This window comes from Cheilinus undulatus, linkage group 21, assembly GCF_018320785.1.
Source record: "Cheilinus undulatus linkage group 21, ASM1832078v1, whole genome shotgun sequence".
In the NCBI taxonomy this organism is placed as follows: domain Eukaryota; kingdom Metazoa; phylum Chordata; class Actinopteri; order Labriformes; family Labridae; genus Cheilinus; species Cheilinus undulatus.
This window is the reverse complement of record NC_054885.1, coordinates 37,897,564-37,922,023: the sequence shown is the minus strand read 5'-3', so window position 1 is coordinate 37,922,023 and position 24,460 is coordinate 37,897,564. Positions and strand designations below refer to the sequence as shown.

General features: G+C 37.3%; 3 protein-coding genes across 4 annotated transcripts; 2 read left to right on the top strand and 1 right to left on the bottom strand.

The window, feature by feature from the left end:
• Nucleotides 1–2,133: 2,133 nt before the first annotated feature.
• On the top strand, nt 2,134–4,345 carry alkbh7 (alkB homolog 7). The gene is made up of 4 exons (XM_041777983.1): nt 2,134–2,517; nt 2,751–2,924; nt 3,339–3,463; nt 3,669–4,345. Exons 1-4 carry the CDS (start codon nt 2,245–2,247, stop codon nt 3,787–3,789), a joined length of 693 nt encoding a protein of 230 aa, XP_041633917.1. The 5' UTR covers nt 2,134–2,244; the 3' UTR covers nt 3,790–4,345.
• Nucleotides 4,346–7,556: 3,211 nt separating this feature from the next.
• Nucleotides 7,557–14,878, top strand: LOC121504012 (GDP-L-fucose synthase-like). The gene is made up of 9 exons (XM_041778639.1): nt 7,557–7,684; nt 8,215–8,329; nt 9,143–9,271; nt 9,481–9,554; nt 9,788–9,921; nt 10,038–10,102; nt 10,194–10,260; nt 14,031–14,110; nt 14,373–14,878. Exons 1-9 carry the CDS (start codon nt 7,557–7,559, stop codon nt 14,496–14,498), a joined length of 918 nt encoding a protein of 305 aa, XP_041634573.1. The 3' UTR covers nt 14,499–14,878.
• A 398-nt stretch (nt 14,879–15,276) lies between these two features.
• On the bottom strand, nt 15,277–23,464 carry gtf2f1 (general transcription factor IIF, polypeptide 1). Of its 2 annotated transcripts, none has more exons than XM_041778637.1 (14): nt 23,415–23,464; nt 22,885–22,967; nt 21,311–21,357; nt 20,980–21,052; nt 20,645–20,838; nt 20,199–20,369; nt 19,902–20,107; nt 19,175–19,322; nt 19,007–19,062; nt 18,783–18,914; nt 18,611–18,681; nt 18,317–18,458; nt 18,053–18,191; nt 15,277–15,775 (listed from the first exon to the last, which is right to left on the bottom strand). In XM_041778637.1, the coding sequence occupies exons 2-14, from the start codon at nt 22,894–22,896 to the stop codon at nt 15,571–15,573; spliced, it is 1,596 nt and encodes a 531-aa protein (XP_041634571.1). In that variant the 5' UTR covers nt 22,897–22,967; nt 23,415–23,464; the 3' UTR covers nt 15,277–15,570. The 2 variants fall into 2 exon arrangements, with proteins under 2 accessions (XP_041634571.1, XP_041634572.1); XM_041778638.1 differs by having other exon boundaries at nt 23,390–23,444.
• Between the last annotated feature and the right edge of the window lie 996 nt (nt 23,465–24,460).

Below are 24,460 nucleotides of genomic sequence, written 5' to 3'. Positions count from 1 at the left end.
TTAAAAGAAAAGCACTCTGACATATTATCTGTAAGGCTGTTTCAGGTCTACTTCCTTTATAACTTTTATCTACATCAGTAAGAAGAGCACAGGGATTTATACAGTCCCAGGATCAGTTTTACTGTGCGCTCATCCATTAGGTGATTTTGAGGTGATTTAAAAATGATTCTGAGGTAAATACATTTGGCTGTAGATGTTCTGCCTGATATTGACATGGAAATTGCTTTTTATGTATTATTTCATGTCTGTTAATGTATCTTGTATCATATTTGTAAGCATGGCTGCTCATCATTGTTAGGACATTCTTGAAGATTTTATTTTATCATGTCAAGATTTTTCCTGGTTAATGGTTACATGGTAAAAAACAAACAAACAAACAAACAAACAAACAAAAAACAATATTCAAAGTCATATCTCCCCATGCAGCAAGGTTGATAAAATTAACTTACACAAAATAACCACAACTCAGATGTAAAAATCCTTTCAGTGAAGTGAAACTAAAATAAAAACAAGTTTAAAAAAAAAGAAGAAACAATAAAGCTAACTCAAACTGTACTGTGTGCATAAAAAGTAACTATAAATAAATAAAATCAAATTACAGACATAATATCCTTACTGAGATTATCTGACTCAAGCACACACACTGGCACGGCCTTTATGTTTCATCTCAGGCACCATGATTTACGTTTTGAATGAGCTTGTTCTGGTAGTGTTTAGGGGTGGGAATCACGATACGATATTATCACGATACTTGAGTCATGATCCGATATTATTGGGATTTTAAACATTTTTCAATACAATATCGCGATACGATATATTGCAATATTGTTTATCGCAATAAATTGCTTGACACTGATTTAGCATTAGTCTTGCCCTCATGTTTGTCGCATTTCCGCAATATTTTATTTTCATGTAGCACTTCTTACTAACCTCATGTGTCATGTCCATCTCATTCGTGCCCTGCTTTCATTCTAACGTCCTTCCCCTGGTGATGGCACGTTTGTTGTACTAACTTTCTCCTGCTCCATGGCCGTCACCTCTGCCAACCTCACTAGACAAACAAATGATTTTATTTTTCCATTATCATAGACTTCACTTCATATTAGCAATTTTAAAAATCGATACTTGATGGACGAGACGATACGATATATCACCAGACAAAATATCGCAAAACTATGCTGTATCGATTTTTTCTCCCACCCCTAGTAGTGTTACAAATGGTTTCTGTTCTTTAACAATCTCCTTTAACTTATTTTTAGAATAAAAACGGGACACAGAGACACTAACTTAATAAGGAAGAGTTAAAGTTTTGTGTGTAAACAAAATTCTACAAAACAGGAAGTGTAAAAAGGCCTTATTTGAATGGTCAAGACTTCACACCATGGAAGTTTTAGGTCCTCGGCTTCAAATAACAAATTTGAATAAATAAAATTAAAAAGAATTTGAGTAGTCAATTTGAGCACTCTTTGTTTTAAATTGTATGATGTTTCCTATTTCTGGCTCTTTTGGGTCTGAACCTGATAAATATCCCATATCACTGAAAAAAAAAACAACAACAACTCTAAAACCAACAATAAAACTCGTAAAAACTGAACTAAAATGAAGCATTTTTGCAAAATCAAACAAAACCAACAAACCTGCCTTAAAGAAAACCAGTAGAAACTTAACTATATTAAAATCAAACAGTGAAAACACATAAAAATAAAAATAAAGAAAAAAAATCATAAACTAATATAACCATACTCCTGAGACATTTTCGTATTCAGATAAAAATTTTACATAGGCTGATCTTTTTTAGTGAAAAGAGATATTGAGGAGCAGAGGTGGGACTACTTTACATCACTTTGGCTGTAGGAAAAGTGTGACTGCACTAATTTTGGACCATAACTAATCCTGACAAATGCATCAATGCCGACATTCCTAGTAATAATATAAAGTCATAAACAGGCTTATTGTGGAAAAATGACCTCCTTGTAACTTACAAAAATAATAATGTTATTTAGACGGTATTCATAAACGCAAATTAACATTTTGAACATCAAACACTTAAAACTTAAAAAAAAAAAATCTGAAATTCCATGCACTGCGCGGCTTTGCTCAGGGAGACTACACTCCCCAGAATGCACCGCATTTCAAACATGGCGTCTCCCGTCGCAGTGTGACTTCTGTCAACAAGACCAATCGTTTTCTAAATGAATGTAGGCCAGTGTAGTGATATTGACTGATAATAGAACACACCGGAGGATGAAACTGTTGCTGACGGTGTTCAGACGAACCCCTAAAGCGGCTCTTTACTGCAAACATCCGCGGAGTTTGGGCTCCTCTCCCAGCAGCGGCCTCTTACCTCTCCGAGATGACGCTCTGGTCGCCGGGTCAAGCAAGGAACTCCTACGGAGAGTCGGTTCGCAGGTGGAGGTGAGGACGAGCTTCATCACTGAGGCAGAGGAAGACGCCTTTGTTCGTGAGCTGGAACCAGGCCTGAAGAAGAAACGTTATGAATATGACCACTGGGACGATGTAAGTCATTAGAACCAAAGTGGCAAAGTCCACTCTAAAAACGCAATTTTAAGTATTTTTTAAATACAAGCATAAACGGTCTTGACAAAATGTTACTGCTTTAAAAGGTCCTTGTCCAAATGTTTGCACTTAATAAATATAAGTATTGATTGAGACTTTTATAAATAAGCCCGAGCACTAAAATACTCACCTTATTTTATTCTCCTTTTTTTGCGTTATCGTCCTACTTTCAGGCGATCCACGGGTACAGAGAGACGGAGCGAGTGCGGTGGGGGGCAGCGTGTGAGGAGGTGTTGAACCGTGTCCGGTCATATGCGTTTCCAGAAGGCAATCAGCTCCTCGGGCCTGTGCACGTCCTGGATCTGGACAAGGCTGGCTACATCAAACCTCATATTGACAGTGTCAAGGTAGGTGTCTTTTTTTCTCTGTGTTTTGTAAGGTCGTGAAATCTTTTAAACTTTTTTAAACCACTTGATTTAAAATGGTACAATCAGCTTTTGTATAGGATCAAATGGTATCAAAAAGTTTCTTTTTACAGAAATATCCATTACATAAGACACGTGTGTAAGTGAGGAATTAATTCATCAAAAGTTGATGGCAATCTCTTGCATTGTCTAAATTGCATAAAAACGTCACCAATGACTGAGTACAATTTAGAATATGCAGTACAATTTTCAATAACTAGAAATAACCAAAGTTTGAATGCCTAGGACTCCTACTTTTGTTGCAATGGTATATAGAAACTGGTACCAGTACCTTTTGATTTTAACCGTCATCACATTCAAGTTTATTTATCTGTTTGCTTTATGTCTATGTTCTAGTTTTGTGGTAGCACCATTGCTGGATTAAGTCTCCTGTCTGACAGCATCATGCGTTTGGTGAAGGAGGATGCCACCAGTGAATGGCTGTACCTTCTCCTGCCTCGACGCTCCCTCTACATACTGAGGTCACTATTTACTGAACTGTGCTCACTCAAATAATGTGTTTAGGTATTAAGTATTTTAAGTTAATTATCACTGCCCAGGGATGTTTTTACACAGAAAACTGCAGGATACATTTTAATTTTGTTAACATGTTTGTGTCCTGTAGTTGTGTTTTGTAGGATGCTAACTTTTAGCATGCAGTAATGCATTTTTATTTTGTTCCTTCAGGGATGAGGCCAGATATAACTTCACTCACGAGATCTTGAAAGATGAGGAGTCTGTGTTTAATGGACAGAGAGTGCCACGACTGCGCAGAATCTCCGTTATCTGTCGGAACCTTCCTGGTTAACTCCTGCTTAAACCCAGCCCAGACATGAACAGAACAAAGACTATACTTTTAGCACTGTATCTGTTCTTTTTATTAAAAATTAGGTGATAAACAAAAAGGTTCTAGATGAAAAAATGTATCTAATTTATATTTATTTAAAGCATTTCTTAGTGCTTAAATTGCAGCAGAGATACTCTCTGCCGTGTGGCCGGGTCAAACCCATGCTCCAAAATAACTAACAGGTTTTGAGTGACATTTCTTGTGTTCAAATTTTCATTGATCATCTCCTGAAAGATCCAATAAGTGGTTTCCCTGAAGTTACTACTACTGCTCATATAAATATACAGCACGTTTCACAATAAAGTAACCAATGCCATTGTGGTTTCAAAGAGAAATTCAGTTGTCTTTTAAAATTTTACGAAAATTCTGATCCACCATTAAAGGCACAGAGAAGCCCGTGACTTTAAAACATGCTTTGGCATGTTATTATCACTTTGAGGTTTATTTCTGTATAATATGAAGAATCTTTGTAAATAATTTGCAAATAAAATGTGGGTAAACTTTGTTTTGTGTGTCTCTCACTGCTTTTTTTATGGATTTATGGAGCTTCTGTGCACGAATTATATTTGGTTATGTGGAGTATCTGCTAGTCCACAAAATGCTAAATAAACCAACCCAATCTGTTGTCTGTCCTTGTGTGAAAACACAACATTTGACAGTCTCTTTTGAATCTACCCTCATTGGGACCTCTTAATGAGCCACTATATAAATACCCCACCCTCACCTGGTCTCTCCACCTGCAGCCATGGAGGCATCCAGCTGCTTATGTTGGTACAAATCAGAAGACAGGGGCAGGGTGGAAGAGCTTAATTGCATTTAAAGAGACACACATCAAAAATGACTGCTCTGAGAAAGCCTTTAAAGAGCAGGTTTATACAGGGTTGAAAACCACCTCTGCAGCTTGATCCGCATTGTATTTAAACAAAGCATGGCATAGATGTTTCATTTAGACGTCAAACACAAAAGCAGAAAGCGAAGGTATGTCCTTAAAGATGTCCTGTTTAATATTTAAATAAAGGTTAAATAAATAACAACTTGGTGATGTATTAAGGCATGAAGACAGAGTGGATTTTCACCTCACAGCATCATAACTCAGGGCTGTGTCCAACATGGGTGGGGCAAACTGTGAGCCTTAATCCTCAGGAAGATGTTCTGCAAAATGTGCATTACTGAACAAAAACATTATAATTAGGCAATATTAGCAATCTGTAGTCCATCAGCAAAATAACATTCTGAAGCAAAGGATTACAGGGCACCTCAACGTTGTAAAGTGCACAGGGGAGGTGCAAAATGAGAGAAAATTGAACATCTATTTATTAGTTTATTTCATTTATACCTAATTTTTGGTGAATCCAATTTTCTTTATTTGTGTGTTTTATATTTTTATGATATTTCATATTTTAATCTCTCCTAAATATTCTTTTATGTGATTGTAATGTGATTTATTTATTTGTTTAACCCTGTAATGCACTGTGAATCACTTTGTATATGACTGGTTCTCTACAAATGCCTTTGCCTTACCTTTTTGGGTTTTATGAAAATGAGCTGGCAAGGGTAGGGTTTCATTTATGGAAATCCTTTTTTTGTTTTTCTGCCTTGAGTGCCGAGAAGAGGCAGGCCCACTGATAATTATATCCATAATCTAAAAATGCTAAAACAGGTTCAGGTCTCCTCATATTCAAAATTCAGACTGGTCCTGTTATTCATCATTACTGACACTGGTAAGCCATTTTAACTGTACAACTTTCATAAAGAACTCAGATTGAATTTAATGTATTTTTATGACGTGTCTCTTTTTTCGGTTAAATGCATACAGATCAAGGAAGCTTTAAAGATAGTACGGCCAGACGCTCATGTTTATGACTCAAAAGTAGAGATGAACCAATGCATCACTGGAACACTGGCATCTGCCGAACCCTCAACACCACAATATAGGAAATAAATCTTTAAAAAGCTCAAAGATTTCTGGGAAGGATGCCTCACACAAGTCTGAAGAAAATCCTACATGTAAATCCTACATGCATGGCTGGTACCTATGGGTGTGGTTTGCTTTTTAGTAGTTTTTTGTTAATGAAAGGATACAAATAAATAAAGCTGCTAAGTAAAGGACAGTTGTAAAGAAAAGATGAGGAAAAGGATGGTAAAACCCCTCACAGCTGAAGAAGAAGAAAATTCTCCAAAAGAGAAGAGCTGATGAAGAGGAGGGAAAGAACAACAGAAGTCAGAAAAAAAGGGGGAGGAAATCTGTGATGAGCCAAGAGAGGAGAAGAGGAGAATTATTACACAAAAGGCTGAGGCTGAATTCAGATTTGAGGAATCATGAAACGTGAATTGAAAGAAAATGTAAAAAAGAGAAAGAGAGAGGAAGGAGAGAAGAGGACGGGAAGTCACTACTCAAATGAAGACAATGAGACGCAGAAGAGGAAACTGTTAATCGGATAACAGAGCTCGGTTACAGAAAAGATAGCAGAGGTGTCAAGAGCTGATGTGACTAAGATACATGTTAAACTTGCTCTTTTAAAGGTAATATCATGGTCATTACTCTAAAAGCTCATTGTTTTTATATTTTCTTCTTTCAGTGGAGCAAACTTCCATCCAGGAGTAAAAGAGTGGAGCAGAGAGAGAAAGGGAGAAAATTAAAGAAGATTAGAGAGAACAGAGTGAGTCAGAAAGGAATTGATCACATAGTACCTATAGATAAAGCCAGTTCTTAAATTCTGTTATGCTATTTGCCTTTGGAAAAAAACAAACATATGTAATTGGGTTACAGGTACATACTCAACACTTTAAAATCATAAACATTGTTTCTTATAGGTACATTAAGTTCTCCCAAATAAAACATGTGCATTCAATGAATACAAATGGCTTGAAATCAATTAAAATAGTGTCTGTAAAGCAGGAAAAATCTCTCGGGGAGAATCCCCCTTGACCCTCTTGGGCTAAGCCCCTAATGTTGGCAGGGCCTAGCTCCGCCCCTGCTTGTTTATAACAATATTGTTCATGTAAAGGTTAATTTAAAAAAAGAATTGCTTAATTTCATGATAATGGGGCTGAAGTTATTATTTCTTAAATGATCTTTAAGTGTGAAATAAGTTCAAATAAGAAGTATACTGTGGATTTCTATAGTTGGATTTGTCCCCTTGAAAGTGAAAAAAGGCTAGAATTAGACTGGTGTCCAACAAAAAAAGTGAATTCTGGTCCCTGGCCTGGATAAAGACGTTAACAATCACAAAAACTGAACAAGTAACAAGAGTTAATGAAAAAACCTAGTAGTGGCCAAAAAGTTATTTTAAAGATCAGTATCGGCATTGGCCCTGATTTTCACAATCAGTGCATCATTAATCAAAAGGCTGAGATGTTGCAGGAGGAGCCATCGAGAGCCTCATACACCTTAATCCTATTCATCCCTTAGGAAAGAAACAGAAACCTCTCCACCTCTCCTTAATACCAAAAAATTGGCTCAATAAATGTACATATACCATACATTTACTGGTCAGACAGCACTGTCAACATAGACACACCCTATATAAGACACACTCTCCAGGAACGTCTCACTCATTTCAGCCCTCCACCACAGAGGTAAGAACAACTCCTGATACTTTTTATACACCTTGATTATGGACATTTTTATTGTAGGGTGATAAAGTTAACATTTTATTTGCATTTATAGAACCGCAGAGATAAATTGTGAAGAGCAGAAGCTGAAGACAAAGATGGAAGCAGGACCCATGCGTGTTATGGTGACTGGTGGATCTGGGTTGTTGGGCAAAGCCATTGAGCATGTGGTGCTGCATGAAGGAGGGAAACTGGAAGGGGAAGAGTGGTTCTTCTTGTCCTCTAAGGATGCCAATCTTGTGTGAGTTGCTTTTATGTATTTTGTACTGCTTTGGTTTAGGGAGTCTTGTACAGGGTACATCAGAAGGTTAGTAAGTGTTACTGATTCTCCCCTCGGGCCACAAGGAAAGCTGCATTTCTGCTAAATATACCCATGTTTGTAATTTCACAGATGTAGATGAGTAAAAAGTTTGCTTTCCCACAAAGCTCTACGGAGGATGAGGCAAATCAGCCTGCTTACCAGTGAAACAGATGCAACTTCATTTTAGAACTGCTCTGTTTTTATTCTCTGGAGCACTTTGAATTGTGTTGTATATGAGTGGTGCTCTATAAAAAACTTGCCTAGCTTGGCCTTACCTGTTCTAAAAGTGAGGAATTTAGATTTCTGCAATGCCTCCATTCTGACATAACAAATAAGTGTAAGATTAGGTCAGAGTGCATGCTATCTGTTGGAAGCTCCAGTAGTTAAAAATTAAGATTTACCAACTGAGCAAAATACTTTAACCATGCATCTCTATCAGACTTTTAAAGTGTGGTATGAAACCTTCACAGAGATCTTGAACAGACCAAAGCGGTGTTCGAGAAGTATCGACCTACACATGTCATCCACCTGGCTGCAAAAGTGGGAGGACTCTATCTACACATGAGGGACAACCTGTATTTTCTGGTGAGCGGACAGTAGGGAAATCCAAAACAGTTCTACATGCAAAATGGTAGAATTTTAAAATGGGATAAAAAAGGGTGTGATTAATCATGATTAACTACATAAAGTTAGAGATTAAAATAGAAAATATTAGAGAAAGTCATGAGTATTAGCTTAGAGTCACAATTAAAAGACAAAATTCAAACATAAAACGTAAAAGTAAAAAAATTAGAGGGTGGTAAGTCAGAATTATGAGACATAAGGCATAGATATAAAATAAAATGTCAAGCAGTATTAATTTTGGCAGCTTCTTAAAAATTTAGTCTTAGTTGTTGTCTTTCAATGAAACGCATTTTTTGTTTTAGTCACATTTTAGTCATTTCTATCCTTTTATTTTTAGTCTAATTCTTGGTCTAAAAGTAAAGACTAAAATGTGAGGACTTTTTATGGACTAAAACTAGACTAAAATGTTTTTGAGTTTTTGTCGACTAAAACTAAAAAGGAGAGAGATTACTAAAATGTGACTAAAACTAAAATGCAGTCCATCTAAAGACTAAAATCAAAAATAGCTGCCAAAATTAACAGTGTTTAAGGGACAAAAAAATATATGAGACAAACTTTACAATTACTGTCTTTTTTCCTCATAATTTAGACTTCATCAAGATATATCTCTGCAAATTCTTGTTTTCCTACTTTTTTGTACTGGCAGAAAAGGGCCTTCATAAATATTCCATATTTGTAAAAAACAAACCACAAACTTGTGCATGAAATCCCTGGGTATTCATCTCAGATGTTGAACTGAAATGCTAAGTGAATGACAGTGTGATATCTTTACAGAGAGACAACCTTAAAATCAACGACAATGTTCTCCATACAGCCTATTGCACAGGAGTCACCAAGGTGGTGTCCTGCCTGTCCAGCTGTATCTTCCCCGACAAAACAACTTACCCGATTGATGAGACGATGGTGAGTTTTACTTTTTACTTTTGATCATGAACACTCTTAAAGCAGTGCTATGCCTGCTTTGCATTTTTTTTTAAAGGTTGTTCTGATTTTAATTTCAGTGTGGTGTTAGAGTAAGCGGAGACTGCAGAAAAATAAAAAAGAGGAATTAATGCAAAATATCGAGCTTAAATGTTTGAATTCATATTTACTGTCCCTCTATACTCTCACAGATACACAACGGGCCTCCTCATGACTCCAACTTTGGATACTCGTATGCTAAAAGGATGATTGATGTTCAAAACAAGTAAGTAGTCATGTAATGCAAACATTGGTGTGGTGAGGAGATGTGGGCAATAGGTCACATTCATCTATAACAAAAGGTTTTCAAAGCAGCACCTGTAGTTTCTATTTGGCCTATGTCATGTTTATTTGCACTGTGGGTTGATGGATGCAGTCTATTCTTTAGTGACCAAGAAAACACCCACAACCATGCTGAACCTGTTTCTAATCCAGTCCTTTCTGTGTGTGTGTTCACAGCGCTTACTTTCAGCAGCACGGCTGTCGTTACACAGCAGTCATCCCCACCAACGTGTTCGGCCCCTACGACAACTTTGAGATAGAAAATGGACACGTGCTGTCGGCTCTCATGAACAAGACCTACAAGGCCAAAGGTGATTAACGCAGACATGAATACATCTTTACACATGCACAGAACACAACTGTAAATGTTACTGATAAATCAATATTATGACTAAGTAAAGAGTCTATTTTCTCATGTCTCTCATAGAGGAAGGAACTCCTCTGACAGTGTGTGGCTCTGGAACACCTAGAAGACAATTCATCTATTCTCTGGTATGATTCCTGCATGATATAAAATAATAATGCTTAAATATGTTTGCTAAGAACGCCTACATTTTTAACTTCCAAAATGTTTTATTCTCAGGACTTGGGCCGCTTGATTATTTGGGCCCTGAGGGAGTATGACGAAATCAGCCCTATCATTCTCACTGGTGAGTACAGCACTGTATTACTGATGATCATGAAAATGCACAAATGGGAGACCGGGCCAAAGAAAAGGAGTATTTGGCACTATACTATAGATTTCATTCAGGTATAGAGGTAGCAAATTATGGAATAGCTTTTCTCATCTGCTAAAGAAATGTTCTTCTACAAATTGTTATAAAAGATGTTGAAAAGATCATTTAATAACTGCTTTGAAATAGTTTCTCTTTTTCATGTCAGTTATGTGTACATTTTTCAAATTATTTTTTGTTTTTGTTTTTTTTGTCTTTATCCCTGGAGTCACTAGCAATACAATCCCTCATAGAACTCACACACAGTCATACACACCACTCATATTTTCTATGTAATCTTTTTATTTTTTTTCTTTCTTTTTATAATTGTTGTTGCTAGTTTGTCATAACTTCTGAGTAACTTGTTTTTTGTTTATATTTATTTATTTATTATTATTTTTTTCTTTCTTTCTTTTTGTATGTTATACTTGCATATAATATTGTGTAACTTTAATATCCTTTAGGTGGAGGTTTCAAATAAGCCCTTTGGGCTTTTCGCCTCTCCCTGCACCTCATGTAATTTGTCATCTTTGTCTTTTGTGTCTTTCATAATTGTGCAAAATAAATAAAATAAAAATAAAATAAAATAGATGTTTGTGAGGCTACAGGCTTTTGAAAGAACATGAGAAATGAAGGACCCAGCCTTGACCAATGCATACAAATTTCAGTCTGTTGACTGATTCATTTAGTCACTTTTGATTCAATAATGACACTACCAAGAAAAAAATGAATAAAAACACACTTTTCATTGCAGGCTCCTCAAGGGCCCCTCGCTACTGTGGGCCCAAGTAATCAGTAGCGCCCCCCCCCCGACAACGGTGCACGTGTTAAATGTAGTTGAGTCCCATGTTTTCATGGTGAATGTTTCTAAATTACAGATGCATTTCTGCACCACTTACTCAAAGCCTTCGTTGGCAGGTGAAGCTAGGCCCTGTAGTTGGTACGGACCGGCATAGTTTAGCTTCTCCCTGGGAAGTCAGGAGGCAGTGGTTGGGTCAGCAGTATAGGCTCAATCTATATGAGATCCATCTTTATCATCTGCAACATATGAGTGATGAACACAGTAGTGCATCCATTTTTATAATCAAGTATTACAGTATAGTCAGAGACGCAACTTTACTTTTGTTTCATTTATCTGTTTAGCCATAGCCTCTTTTATTAGGCTTCTGCTCAAAATTACCAGCTCATCTTTAAATAAGTATAACTCTGTAACAACAAGGTCTATTTGAATGATCTAGGTACAATAATGAAGAGGGCACTTGTGAAACTTGTTCAGAAATGTAAATGTATGTACACATGTTACTGGGTCAGAGTGAATAAAGTTAGCACACACAATATAAATGAAAATTTTCATTTTTGCCTAAAGAACCACATTTTGACATTACCTTTTTTAACTTTTATGCCACTAGGGGGTTATCAGGACAAAATAAAAGAGATTTTAGTACAAGATTTGGGCACAGTTTGGCTCAGTTCGGCACTATCTCTGCCATTTGAAAATTCTCAGGTATCAACCTTTTTTTTAAACTCAAATTCCATTATAGGTGGTCATTGCATCGTGGAATTCTTTTTTTTTTGCTCTGCATTTATTTCCCTTTTCAAGAAAGTCTTACAAAAGAACTAAAGTTTGACACCAAGAGGAGCAGATTTATTTTCAATTGAACAAAAACAACAAAAAATAAAGTGCAGAAAACTAAAAGAAACTGTTGAAACAAATGGAAACTGCACACTTGAATCCTTAGCAGAGGCTGGGCTTTAAAATGAGACCATGTTTGTGTCTATAATACCAGGCACCATCCAATAGAGGGCAGATGCATCTGGCTATATGGCACTACAGCTACTTTGAAATGTGGTCATTGATTTGATTCCTTTTTGTTGTTGTTGTTTGTGGTGTAGGTAAAATGGTTTGTTTGGGCTTGTAGCTGAGATTCTTATGTTTAGTTTGATGTGTAAAATGACTATATTTGTGCAAAACTAGAGCGCACAGGGAGCAAGGTTGTTAAGATCAAGGCCAGCAACCAAATTTGGTCATGCTAGGGCTCAAGACGTGTATTATGTGTATTTTCCCCCACCAGCATTGCTACTTTTAGCAGAGATGAAAATTAAAGCTCTTTTACTGCTGGTTCATGATACATACACAAAATGTAAAAGGTGCAAAGGCTGCAAATCTAACATCTAAATAACTGAATGTACTAATGGCTCAATCTACTGTAAATGCAGATCTGTTCAATAAGTTATCAGTCTCATGGACTTCCTGGCCCTGAAAAAAAAAACAACAACAATACCACTTGACCCCTAATACCTGTGCATCCACAAAGTTACAATCCAGGGTACCTGTCATCACATCAATACCTTAGATGTATTGATTTCGTACTTGCATGAGTCAAATTGACAGGGAAATTTAATTCTAATTATAACCATGCATTCTTTAAATAAAGATATTAATTCCAGGTTAAGTCTGACAGAATGCTTGGATTGGTTCAGTTTCAGCTGTATTGCAGGCATTGTGATGCACCGTTGTGATGGTGGAGAGGGAGCTGAGCCAGAAGGCAAAAGCTTTTAATTTACCGGTCAGTTTACATCCCAATCCTCACCTGAGGGGTTTGGGTAATGACTGAAAGAATGAGATTGCTTGACATAAGCGGCTGAAATGAGAGCCCTCAGTAGGTTGGCTGAGCTCCGCTGTAGAGATAGGGTGAGGAGCTCAGACATCTGGAGGAAACTAGGAGTAGTCACTGGTGCTTTGCACTGAGAGGAGCCAGTAGGGCATCTGGTCAGAATGCATTCTGGGTGACTCCCTATGGAGATCTTCCAGTCATGTTCAACTAGGAGGGGACCTTGGGGAAGACTGAGAATGAACTGGATCTTCCAACTCCAACTGGATATATTTTACTGTACTGTTTAGATGTTGACCTAACATCTTTTTACCGTACATCCAAAGCTAGGGTAAGATACATAAAGTTAACCAGTAGGAAGACATGCAGAAGATGTGTGTAGACAGAGGCATAACAGCTGTGTGTCCTGATTCTAACCTTGACATGAAAGGGACTGCTGAAGTAGCACTTCAGTTTCAGACATAAAAAGATCAGCTCTTGGATGCACAATAAAAAACAGGTCCTTATCAGGATCCCACAGTTATATAAGTTCTTATCAGGAGCTTAGCAGCATACAACCGTGAGATAATTTATGTGTGAATGGTCAAACAAGTGGGAGTGCACTGGAGGTTTATAGGTAGTCTGGTCAACATCAGAAGAGAAGAGCGGACTGACAGATAATGATTTTTTTCCATAGAAAGAGCAAGTTTATTAGGGGATATGGTCAACATCTAGGGTGGGAATGGCTGATATCTAAAAGTCTTTTCTGATCTGGGATTGAAAGCACTAATGCAACAATTGGACACTCTGATCTCCAGTGGATTAAGAACCAGCTATTCTGTTGTTTTGTTGACAGCAACTCGGGTTTACTGCTGTATTCTCTTGAATGCTGAGTAAACTCTTCTTCTGGATCAGCTCCTGGCTACTGAAAGATCTAAAAGTCTTGTTCCTGAATCGATTGGGATTTTTTAAAAATATTTTTGAAAACTTCTGATCTTAGATAATCTTAGTGATGACTGGACTATATAAATCAGGACGAAGATAAATCACCATTTTGAATTTTCTCACACTCGAAGTCATATTGTATCTATCCATTAATTGGTGATTTCTTTTCAGTTGGAGAAGATGCTGAAGTTGCCATCAAAGATGCTGTGGAGATGATTGCAGAAGCTTTCAACTTTGAAGATGAAATAATCGTATCCTTGCTACTTTCCCCCAAAAATCCTGTGTAACAAACTTGTAAAAACAAGTGAATGAATCTCTTTTCCTCCTCAGAATCTTCTCTGAAAAGCACATTGTTAGATGAACTATTAGCTGCCTGGGCTAAAATTTGAACAGAATGATTGTGCCATGATTACACCTAGTTTCTGCAGCCATATTGTATTGCCACAACCAGAGAAGTTTCAAATTTCTGTGTGGTAACATATGAAATTATTGCTCCTTGACTTGTAAAAACAGTACGACACCTCCATGTCTGACGGCCAGATGAAGAAGACAGCCAGCAATGCCAAGCTACGAAGATACCGTCCTGACTTCACCTTTACCCCTCTGAAAGACGGTAAGAGATTCTCTCAAAGTGAATGATGATTAGTCACTGTGTTTCTGTTGTTTTAAAAGAGCTGGAAAACAGAAAATGTCCTATAAAGTTCTTCTAGGTTTTTCATTTGAATTATGTTGCATACAGGACGACAGAGGCGACAAAACAAATCAATGCAGCTAAAATTCACAAATTTCAAAATGCTGGCCTGTGATATAACATATGCACAATTGTAACAAGTTTAAAATACATACGAAGACAATGTGAGACTTGTATGTGCTGCTCTACATTTAAACCAGAGTTTGGATTAATATTTGCATGCATCCTCAGCCCAGTAAAAAATGATTTGCTCTCTTTTTTTGTCCTTCCAGCTATAAAGATGACCTGTGACTGGCTTACGGCCAACTATGATATTGCTCGGACATGAATTCATCCAACACAGAGCTGCAAACAAACTCCATCTTTGTAATTTGTGGTTGATTTGGTCCTCAATGAATGGGTCTTGTTTATTTGATGCAGCTTCAAATGAACTGTTCTTCTTTTCAATGTATTTCCAGGATTCTTTTAGCTACACTCTTCCAAAATGTTTAACGCTGATCCTGTTGCTTTAGTATTTAAAATGATTAAATTTCCACATCGATTCTTAGTCTTTGTTGATGCTTTAATATATTAAAGTCACTTTTTCCCACACGCTTGTTTGGATGATAATTTACCAAAACCAACCGTTATTTTTTCCTTTTTTTGAGCAATCACGTCTCTCCTTTGCAGCTTGAAAGACAATTTTAAAGACAGATGGAAAATAAAAAGAAAAGCCTAACACTGATGTGGATTTTAAGTTTTATTAGAAAAAAAACATTTTTTTCTTTCGTCAAGCTAAGTTCAACTCTTTGCACATAGAGAGAGACCATATAGATGCGGAGTTGTTTTTTACTCTGCATCCTACAGGTCTCTCTTGTATTATGTGAGATCTCTATGAGAAACAAGCTTAAAAAAAATCTGTTTTAATACTGCCATCCAGGCAAGAGTGTGGCATTTCCCGACGCAAACATTTCTTTTCCAAGTGAGAGTTTTCCAAAAACAATGTCACCTAGATTTATTTCTAGCTCTTTCCCAGCTCAGTTACTCCGTGAGGTAAAAGTGCATTTTGTCGTTTACGTTCTTGCGCTCTGGGTTGAGGCGCTTCAGGATCTGTGCCAGCACGTTGACAGTCTGCTCACTGCTCAAACCTGTGCGCTTTGTCTGGAACTTCTTCAGCAGGTCTTTGGTGGTCATTGGTTTACGGATCAGGTAGCGACGGACCGCTTCTTCTGTCAGCTGCACATCACTACGGAGCAGACAAGAAGAAAAATTAATTCAACTTTGGCTTGTTCTGTCTTGGTTTTAATGATATATCTGTGCATTTCTGGGTAAAATGTTGCAGTGTCAGCTGCATGCACATGCAGTGGTTAAAGTGTGTGCCTCAGTATATGAGACATACCCAGCTTTTTAGATGAAAAAAATAGGTATAAAAAGTTTGCTTTTAATGAAAAATACACACTAACCCTTCTCAAAGAAACCTTCTGTTTTCAAAAGCAGCTTTAACAATGACATCTATAAATGCAGTCTGCAAAAAACATCTGTTCACACAATCACTTACTAAACTGAAGCACCGGAAATATTATATCCAAACTCAGAGGAAAACGTTTAGAGACTTGAAGTGCTAATGGCAATGATGTTGTTCTCTAAACATTAATCGTCAGCTACCTGAGCTGATCTAATCTTACTATTGAGTTAAGTTTGTTAAGTTAGCCCTAAACTAAGAATTAACCTGAATTAACCTAATCATGTTTGTAGTCTACATCCCACACATATGGTAGTTGTATACTGGCTCAGATCTCTGGTATTCTCTCTAGAGCAGGGGTGTCAAACCTAGTCACAGAAGCGGCCGGATTCTGAATTTAGGTCTAACCTGAGGGCTTAACAGGATCCACATTTAACCAAACTGTTAACCTCATTTTCACCAGTAATAAATTATGGGGAAAAAATTAGCACTGATGACAAATGATTTTGAGATTTAAAAAGTCAAAATGATTAGTTAAAAGGCTCATAATCTGAGATAATAAGTCAAACCTATTAGTTCAAAAGGTCAAAACACAAAATAAGATGTTAAAATAATGCTTTTAAAAGGCAAATATATTAAAAAGAAAGTCACAATCATGTTTCAAAGGCAAAAATATGACAATTTAAAACGGTGCAACTAAATGGTCAAAATATGAGATAACAGTTGAAATAATAAATTGAAAAGGTCAAATGATTAGATAAAAAGTCAAAATTATAAACTGACAAAATCTAAATGTGAGACAAAAGTCAAAATAATAAATGTAAAAGGTCAAAATATAAAATAAAAGTCCAAATAATAGATTGAAGTCATAATTGTGCAATGCAAAATTGAAAATATGACATGAAAACACAAATTAATTTATTTTCTCACCTTTCTTTTTTTTTTTTTTTAATTATTTTTATTCCTTAGTTTTTCACATATTTATGACTTAAGAATATTTGATATCATTAAGGTTAAGTTTACATTTTTATACTGGAGGAAATCTGCAGACCTTATATTTTAGGGCCAGTTATAATAAGGATACGATTTGATCTTGTTGGCTGCGTGTAACTGTACCTTGGGCCAGATTTGGCCCCAGGGCCTTGAGTTTGACACCCCTGCTCTAGAGGTATCCTCTAGTACAGTGGTTCCCAACCTGGGGTCCAGGTACCCCTAGGGGGTGGCAAAGATCTCAGGTGGGTGTGTATGTGTGTGTGTGTGTGTGGGGGGGGGGGGGGGGGGGGGTCAATATGCTCTGACGCTGTCAAAACTAGATGTACACATATATATTGTTTAGTTGTGATTAGAAAAATAATGCACAATGCCTCATCAGGGTCAACGTAAAAGATAACAACTAAAGAGAATCTGTAAAATTTTAGCTAAAAAGACAAAATTTTGGGGGGTAAAAACAAAATTCTTGAGATTAGCCAAAAAAGTTGTATATTTACAAGAAAACAAACTTTTAAAAGTTAAGTAAAAGTTTTGTTTAAAAAGTCTTAATTTTGTACGTTAGAAACAAACAAACAAACAAAAAATACAGGTTTCTCAAATTGTAAATTTACAACAATGTAAAGTCAAAAATTTATGAGAACCCAAACTGGGAACAGTGGCTGGATCTGTGACTTTATAATCTAAACAATTCAAAGTTTTGGTTTATGATCATTTACGACATTTAGAGTCAAACATTTCAATTTTTCCTTTGAATTAACGACTTTTTAAACTTTGAGTTTTTTCTTTAAGATTAACAGATCCTAATACACTGTCATCCTAATAGATAGTTTAATCATAGATCTTATGTCAAAAACACGTGTATTTAGGCCTATTATGCTGAGATTTTAACACTTATGTGTACTTCTCCAAGTGGGTCCTGAGGGGGCTTAGCTTGTCTTGGGGGGGACCTAAGGAAAAGGGTTGGAACCACTGCTCTAGTAACACTTCAGGTATGTGTATTTTCTAAAGATATCAAGGTTACACAACAAGTTTATCTCCTGCCTTAGGCACAGCTAGAAACTTGTTCAGTACCTTGAGCTGGGGGTAGACTTCCCTGACGGGGGCTGAGGTGTACTCTTCCCAGAGGGAGCGGGGCTCTGACTGCTCGGCTCCATCTTCAGCCTTTTGGCAGCGGGTGAGTCAGTCCCAGGGCCCTGGGTCTGCCTCTTACCTGTAGAAAGGGCCATCAAAATGAAAAGAAGCTGTGATTAAGCAATTCCATTACCAATAAATAAAACAGTTTTATGTCTTGTATGGATAACTTTTAATGGATATGTGTAACAGTTTGGCAGTAACCTTGCTCCAGCTTGCTTGCAGCTGCACGGAGTGTGTTGGAGGTGGTGGCAGAGTCGATGGATGGCGTCCCGGGCCGACTTCCAGCCCTGGAGCTTCCTGCGGAGCCCCGCCCACCTCCACGTTTAGGAGGCGTGCGCTTCTTCTGTGAAGGGAAAAACACAGAACACCGTCGATAAAGACAAAAACCAAATACTACAAACCAACATGGTTGACTCTTTGTACTAACAACTAAGTGTGACTTAATATTAAATGCTAAAATATCCATTAATTCAAACCTAACAACGCATTATCTACCATAAACAAAGCAGAGGCTGTTTCTCCCTCGATGTCGCTGTCGTCTGAGCTGTCCGACTCTCCGCTGCTGTCTGTGACATACAAATCCATCAAATTAAGCTGCTTGTGTTCACTGGGACCTGATAACTGGATGTTTTTTTTAAGACTGTCGATGGTTTGGTGAAGTTGGTACCTTTTTTCTTCTTCTTTTCCATTTGGACCGGGGTTTTCTTTCCATCTTCTTCTTCTTCATCCTCTTTTCCCTCCTCTTCATTGGGCTTCTCCTCCTCACTCTCCTCCTCACTTTCAGAAGCCTCATCGATCCCTACACCAGGGCAAATATTAGATCACCTATTCAGTAAAGGCAAGGCCTCAAAGCTTGTGAAATTCAGAATTCATAGATGGGCCATTTCTAACCTTTTGGGTGCTCCTCTGCTTTGCTGAGCTTTCCCTTTTCTGGTTCCTCATCTGAACTGTTTTTGAAAAGAAAGAAAGAAACAAAAATCATTTTTACAAAGCTGCAACAGCTGAAAAATATTTTGTATGACCATAAAGTTTGGGTCTTTGTATGGAAAAAGATCTGACCTGCTTTCATCTGACATGTAGTCCACCTCTAGACCCTCGTAGTCTCCGTCATCACTGTCCTCTAATGCCTCGTGCTCGTTGCTCTTTCTCTTCTTCCTTGCTTTTCCTTTACCAAAATCTTTCTTCACCTTTGCCTTGCCCTCCCCGTCTGTCCAAGGAAAAGAGAAGAAGATAAATATCACACAAGGGGGAGGGAAGGGAATAAACTCCATGATGTCAGGTGGACCCCAGCAGTCATTTTTATCAACTCTTTTATTTTTTTTGGTTCATGAATTTGTTTTGTGCAGTGTGTTTTTAGTGCTATTTGATTTTTGTTAACTACTTTGATCATCTGTGGGTTGTTGTAAAGGGCTGTATAAATAAAGTGTATTCACATGGCCGCTGAAGTGTAATAGCAAACTCTGCAAAACACGAGAGAGATAAAAACAAGAAAGTCAGCTGGTGCCTTCCTTAAATAAATTCATTGCTGTAATTGTGATTCTCATATAAAACAGAAGCTTCTTGTGCCTGTAAATGAGTTTCTCTAGCCACTGTCTTGTTTATAAACAAGCCTCCACACACAAGGATCACCTTATGTGATAATGGAATATCAGTGAAAAAAGCAGGTAATGATGTATTTATTTTATACGGTTTGAGCAGAAACACATAAGACAGCTATGCAGTGAGAGGAAGGGTGAGGATGTGTGTGTGTGTACTGTTTTTTACCTTTTCTCTCCTTAGTCCTTACCTTCCCCTATACTGCTGCCACTGTCGTCACTGCTCATCTCCAAGTCTTCTTCCAGGTCGTGAATGCGCAGATCTCCCCCTCTCCCACTCCCCTTCTTTTTCTTCTTCCCAGACTTCTCCCCCTCATCTTCCTCATCCTCCCCTCGCTCCGTCTCCCTCAGTCGTCTCTGAAGCATGATGCTGAAGTGATTCACTACTTTGTTCCTCCTGTAAAAGAAGGAGATTTTTGAAGAATTTAACTTTTATACGCGAACAGTTGGGAGAACAAAGCATGAAAATATTTTTCCTCTCCTCTCACCTGCCCCACTCCTCCTCAGCCTCCTCGGCGGTGAGAGTTCGGTGCTTTGCCAGAGGTGTGAAATTGTACCAGCCATGGACAGGAAATGCCTCAAATGCTCCATCAGGACACTGTGTGAAAATGTAGTAGGATGCATTCTCTGTGACACCCCCTTTCTTTTGACCTTTAAACCTGGAACAGATGGGGACAGACAGAGAGAGTGGCTAAATTAAAAGAATAAATATACTTCATGCTGTCACTTTTGCCTCAAGAAGTGTCGTAAATTACAATCCAACTTTTATATTTAATGCTGTAAAACCTCTACAACATGATCTTGTTCACAGATTAGTTTAAATAACTCCTGTAAAATATCAGTCATAATGTGTTTGATTGCTCCTAGAGCCCATGAAGAGATATGTTGGTTAAATCAGACCAAGTCGGTCCATAAAGAAGTGTCTCTGTCTCACCTTTTGCCTGCCTTGCCATTGACCTTTAGGATCCATGGCTGGTCCTCCACTTTAAACTCACGGGTCACGATGCCAAACTTCTTCCTGCGGGCTTCTTCTCGCTGCTTTTTACCAAACTCACTGCCAGCTGCTCCCTCCTGCACCTCCTCTTCCCCGTATATCCGCCGAGCACTCATGTCTCTTTCCATACGAGCCTGAGAGAGGGAGGAGAGTGATGTTAAGACTGTGAAATACAATGGTCCTTTCTGTAGAAATGACCATGGATTCTGTGCCCTTTGCTTTAAAAATGGAGCTGAAAATATCAAAGATGTGTGGACACACCGACATGAACCCACCTGAGTCCAGGAGGAACAGTTGACTCGGTCTCCAGCATTGAAAGCCATGATGTTGTACTTCTTGCTGGTATTTCTTTGGAAGAGGAAATCCAAAAAGAAAATCTTTATTTAGCTTTTTCATGTTAAGGATCCTTTTGATACGCACATTTTAAACACCTCCTGAATGTGTAAGTAATAATGAAAATCCTGTCAGCTTAAGTCCACTCAACCCAAACTGTGAGAAAATGTATTTGTCTAGCTCCTTTCCCCTCTTTTATCCTACAATGAAGCAGTTAAACGCTATAAATCTTGACAGACTGTGACTATTAGCAGACTAGTCCACTTTACTCACTTGGGGACTCGTACGATGTATTCTGTGGCCGAGGAACTGCTGCTCCCCTGTAAAACAAGATTCAGAAGGGTTACTCATCTCAGCACCTCGTTTATGTTCCAGTCAGTTTTTGAAAGCTATCCCTGCAATGAATATACTAATGTCATTACTATCACCATTCAAATTAAAGCAAGCACAAAGAACTCCTACCCACTACCTATAGAAAAAGATCAACTTTCACAGACTTGATACTGTAGAACAGACAGGTTATTAATGCCCTCTCCATTAACAACAAGAGGAGAAAAATATTAGGAACACTTTTAGATATAATACACTCCATTACACCACCAACACACAGGACAATTTTAGTAATAAACATAGAAATATCAGAGCAGGGCAGGCATTCACTAATCCCTTCATTGTTATTTATCATGATAAAGTTTTTATTAATTTTAACATGGATGCTAACTGTAAAGATTTTAATCTGGAAAAAACACATCTGAAAAATAAATTCAATTTTCATTATGACATTTTCTTAGCTTTGTGCTCTCTCTAAAAAGAGCTTGAGACAATGTCTACTACTGAAATATGTTTAGTCCTAAAACCCACTAAGACCAAACATTTAAACTCATTTCTAATTAGTTTCCCACTTGAAAAGCGTTAAAACTCCACGTAATTTCTCTCTCTCTATATTTTTTTTTACAGGTGCTCTTGTCTACATGCCCTGTATTACTATCACTACACATTTAGAACCGTTGGATTGATTCTTCAGGTATTTCAGAGGTTTTGGTCAGTTGTAGAAAATTACATTTTTAACTCTGTATTTATAAATTGTATATTGAGGTCTAGGTCCCCACTTTAAAGCTGCAGAAAGCTTTTGGGGAGCCTCATTTTACAAATACAAAATTTTGTGTGATTCATTATAAATTATATTCACATTCTAACTGACTGTGATAATAAACTGAAACTAAGCATGAGCATACTGCCTTTTGTACTTCAGAGGGCTAAATGAATAATGAGCCCAAATGCCTGCATACTTTCATTGTGAAATGCTCCTTGAACAACATGAGGTTATGTACTTCCAGAGCCCTGCTAGGCTAAGGCTATGGCAAGACTTTTAGTAAACTGACATATTTTCTATTATTTGTAGATCTGAAGCAACTCATGGATCGTTACAGATATTTGGATTTAAAATTTTAGGATCATAGGAAGCATCACTGGTGCAGCAGGACTGCTTTGTTGGAATAAATGTTTGTTTGTTTGCAGATAGTCCGATAAATGCACAGATCACAGCCGCTGTTTCGGCTAAATCCTGAAATAGTTTACGTGTTTGTGGTCTCAGGAATACTTTTTTAAAAGAGCAGTTAATGTCTATAATTTTGATAAACTATGCCCACCTATGATAGTAGAAGAAACCCCTCTCTGTCCTTTTAAACTTTTTCTGTCATACACCAACATTTAAGCGTTATACAGGACTCATTAAGACCATGGAGGAGTTCTGTGTGTCTGCATAAACTGAATAAAAATGACTGTAGTAGGTTTCACATGTTACTTTGTTGGATTAAAACATTTAAAGAAAATAACAGAAAACTTACCAAGGAAGTCATCGTTAGTGGTCTGTCTGGGTTTCCTTACATCAACAAGACAAAGTCACTAAACTTCAGGCTGAATGTTGGCACTGTAAACAAAGATACTGATGTATTAAAAATTAGATAAATAAATATAAGATAGGCAGGAAGACGACAAGTTGAAGTTGGTAATCAGAAGTATTGATTTATTTAAAGAAGCAGCCGTTTAATTCATGTAGGCCGGGTATTATCTAACTTTATCTACATAGATGCACTCGTGTTATAATAAAAACTAAGAGTAAGTAAACATGAAACTAGATATTTTTTAAAAGACGTTTGTACCAATGTACTGTTAGCAGCCGATGCTAACACGATTAGTTAGCCGTTAGCTGCAGAGTATTGCTCATACTTGACGTTAGGGTGATAAATCAACGTTTAAATTTATGTGACGTTAATGTTAAAGAGGGAACATGGAAATAACACAGTATGTATTCGAATTACAAATCTAGCTAAAAAACAAATAAACAAAAACCTTTAGAATAATTTCACTGGTTTACCGGTGCGCCGACTCCAAGCGCCTCTGTCCCTCTTGTTTATGTGGTCGACGGGAAACTTAGACCAGAACTAAAAGCTCCCCTACGTCAATTTCCATTTATTCGTGTAAAACGTAACTACGGTTCCATTAAATCACGAAAAGTGTATAAATCTTCAAGCGAGCTTAATGGGTTTCAGTTAAAAACTCCACTTAGAATACATTGGGATTGATCGTTCGAGAAAAAAAATGTATCTGTTTCGTTTGTTGCATCAAATCGTTTGGTTTTAATTTGAAGGGATGCCCAGAACAACAACAACAACAACAAAAAATTCACTCCGTCTCCCTTGACGCTACCTTGACGAGCTAAACAAACAAAAAAAAGTAACAAAATACATAACAGCCAAAGTAGCGTTATTTATTTCATTTCAACCGCCATCAACACTACCACCCTTTGTCTAAGAGAGGTTTCTTTATCGCTGTCTATTTACACTGCGTTTGAGGAAACTTTTCGTAGTAATATACCTCCTTTTAACCTGATAATACCGGGATGATTGCCACCTATCAATAAAGCCTCCTTACATTTTTAAAGAATGATGCGTTGTTTCAGTTTTATCTTCCATTGTGTATGATAAAACGTTTCTTGTTTCAATAAACCTTTTTTTGTGCTTGGATTAATCGTACTACAAGCCGACTAGTGATTATGGATTATTAACCTAGCATTATTTCACACTTGCCGATCCTGAGCATCGGTCGTTCGGTTTCGTACTGCCCTCTTGTGGCCAAACGCGAAACTACATCACTCGTCAAGCTAACACTAAAAATAACTTACACACTTCCGTCATTCACCTTCAAAATAAAACAATCATTTCGACCAAAACGTCCATTAAATTTAATTGTATTCAATTAAAATGTAACCATAACATACACGAACCAATTATTTAGACAAACGATGTAAAATAATTAAACTTTGAGTAAAAGATGTTTAATAACCCAGAGTAACAGCAACAGCAGGATATAAAGATAAACTTTAATCTTGTCTTAAATTTCTATTTTAGTCCGTCATTTTCT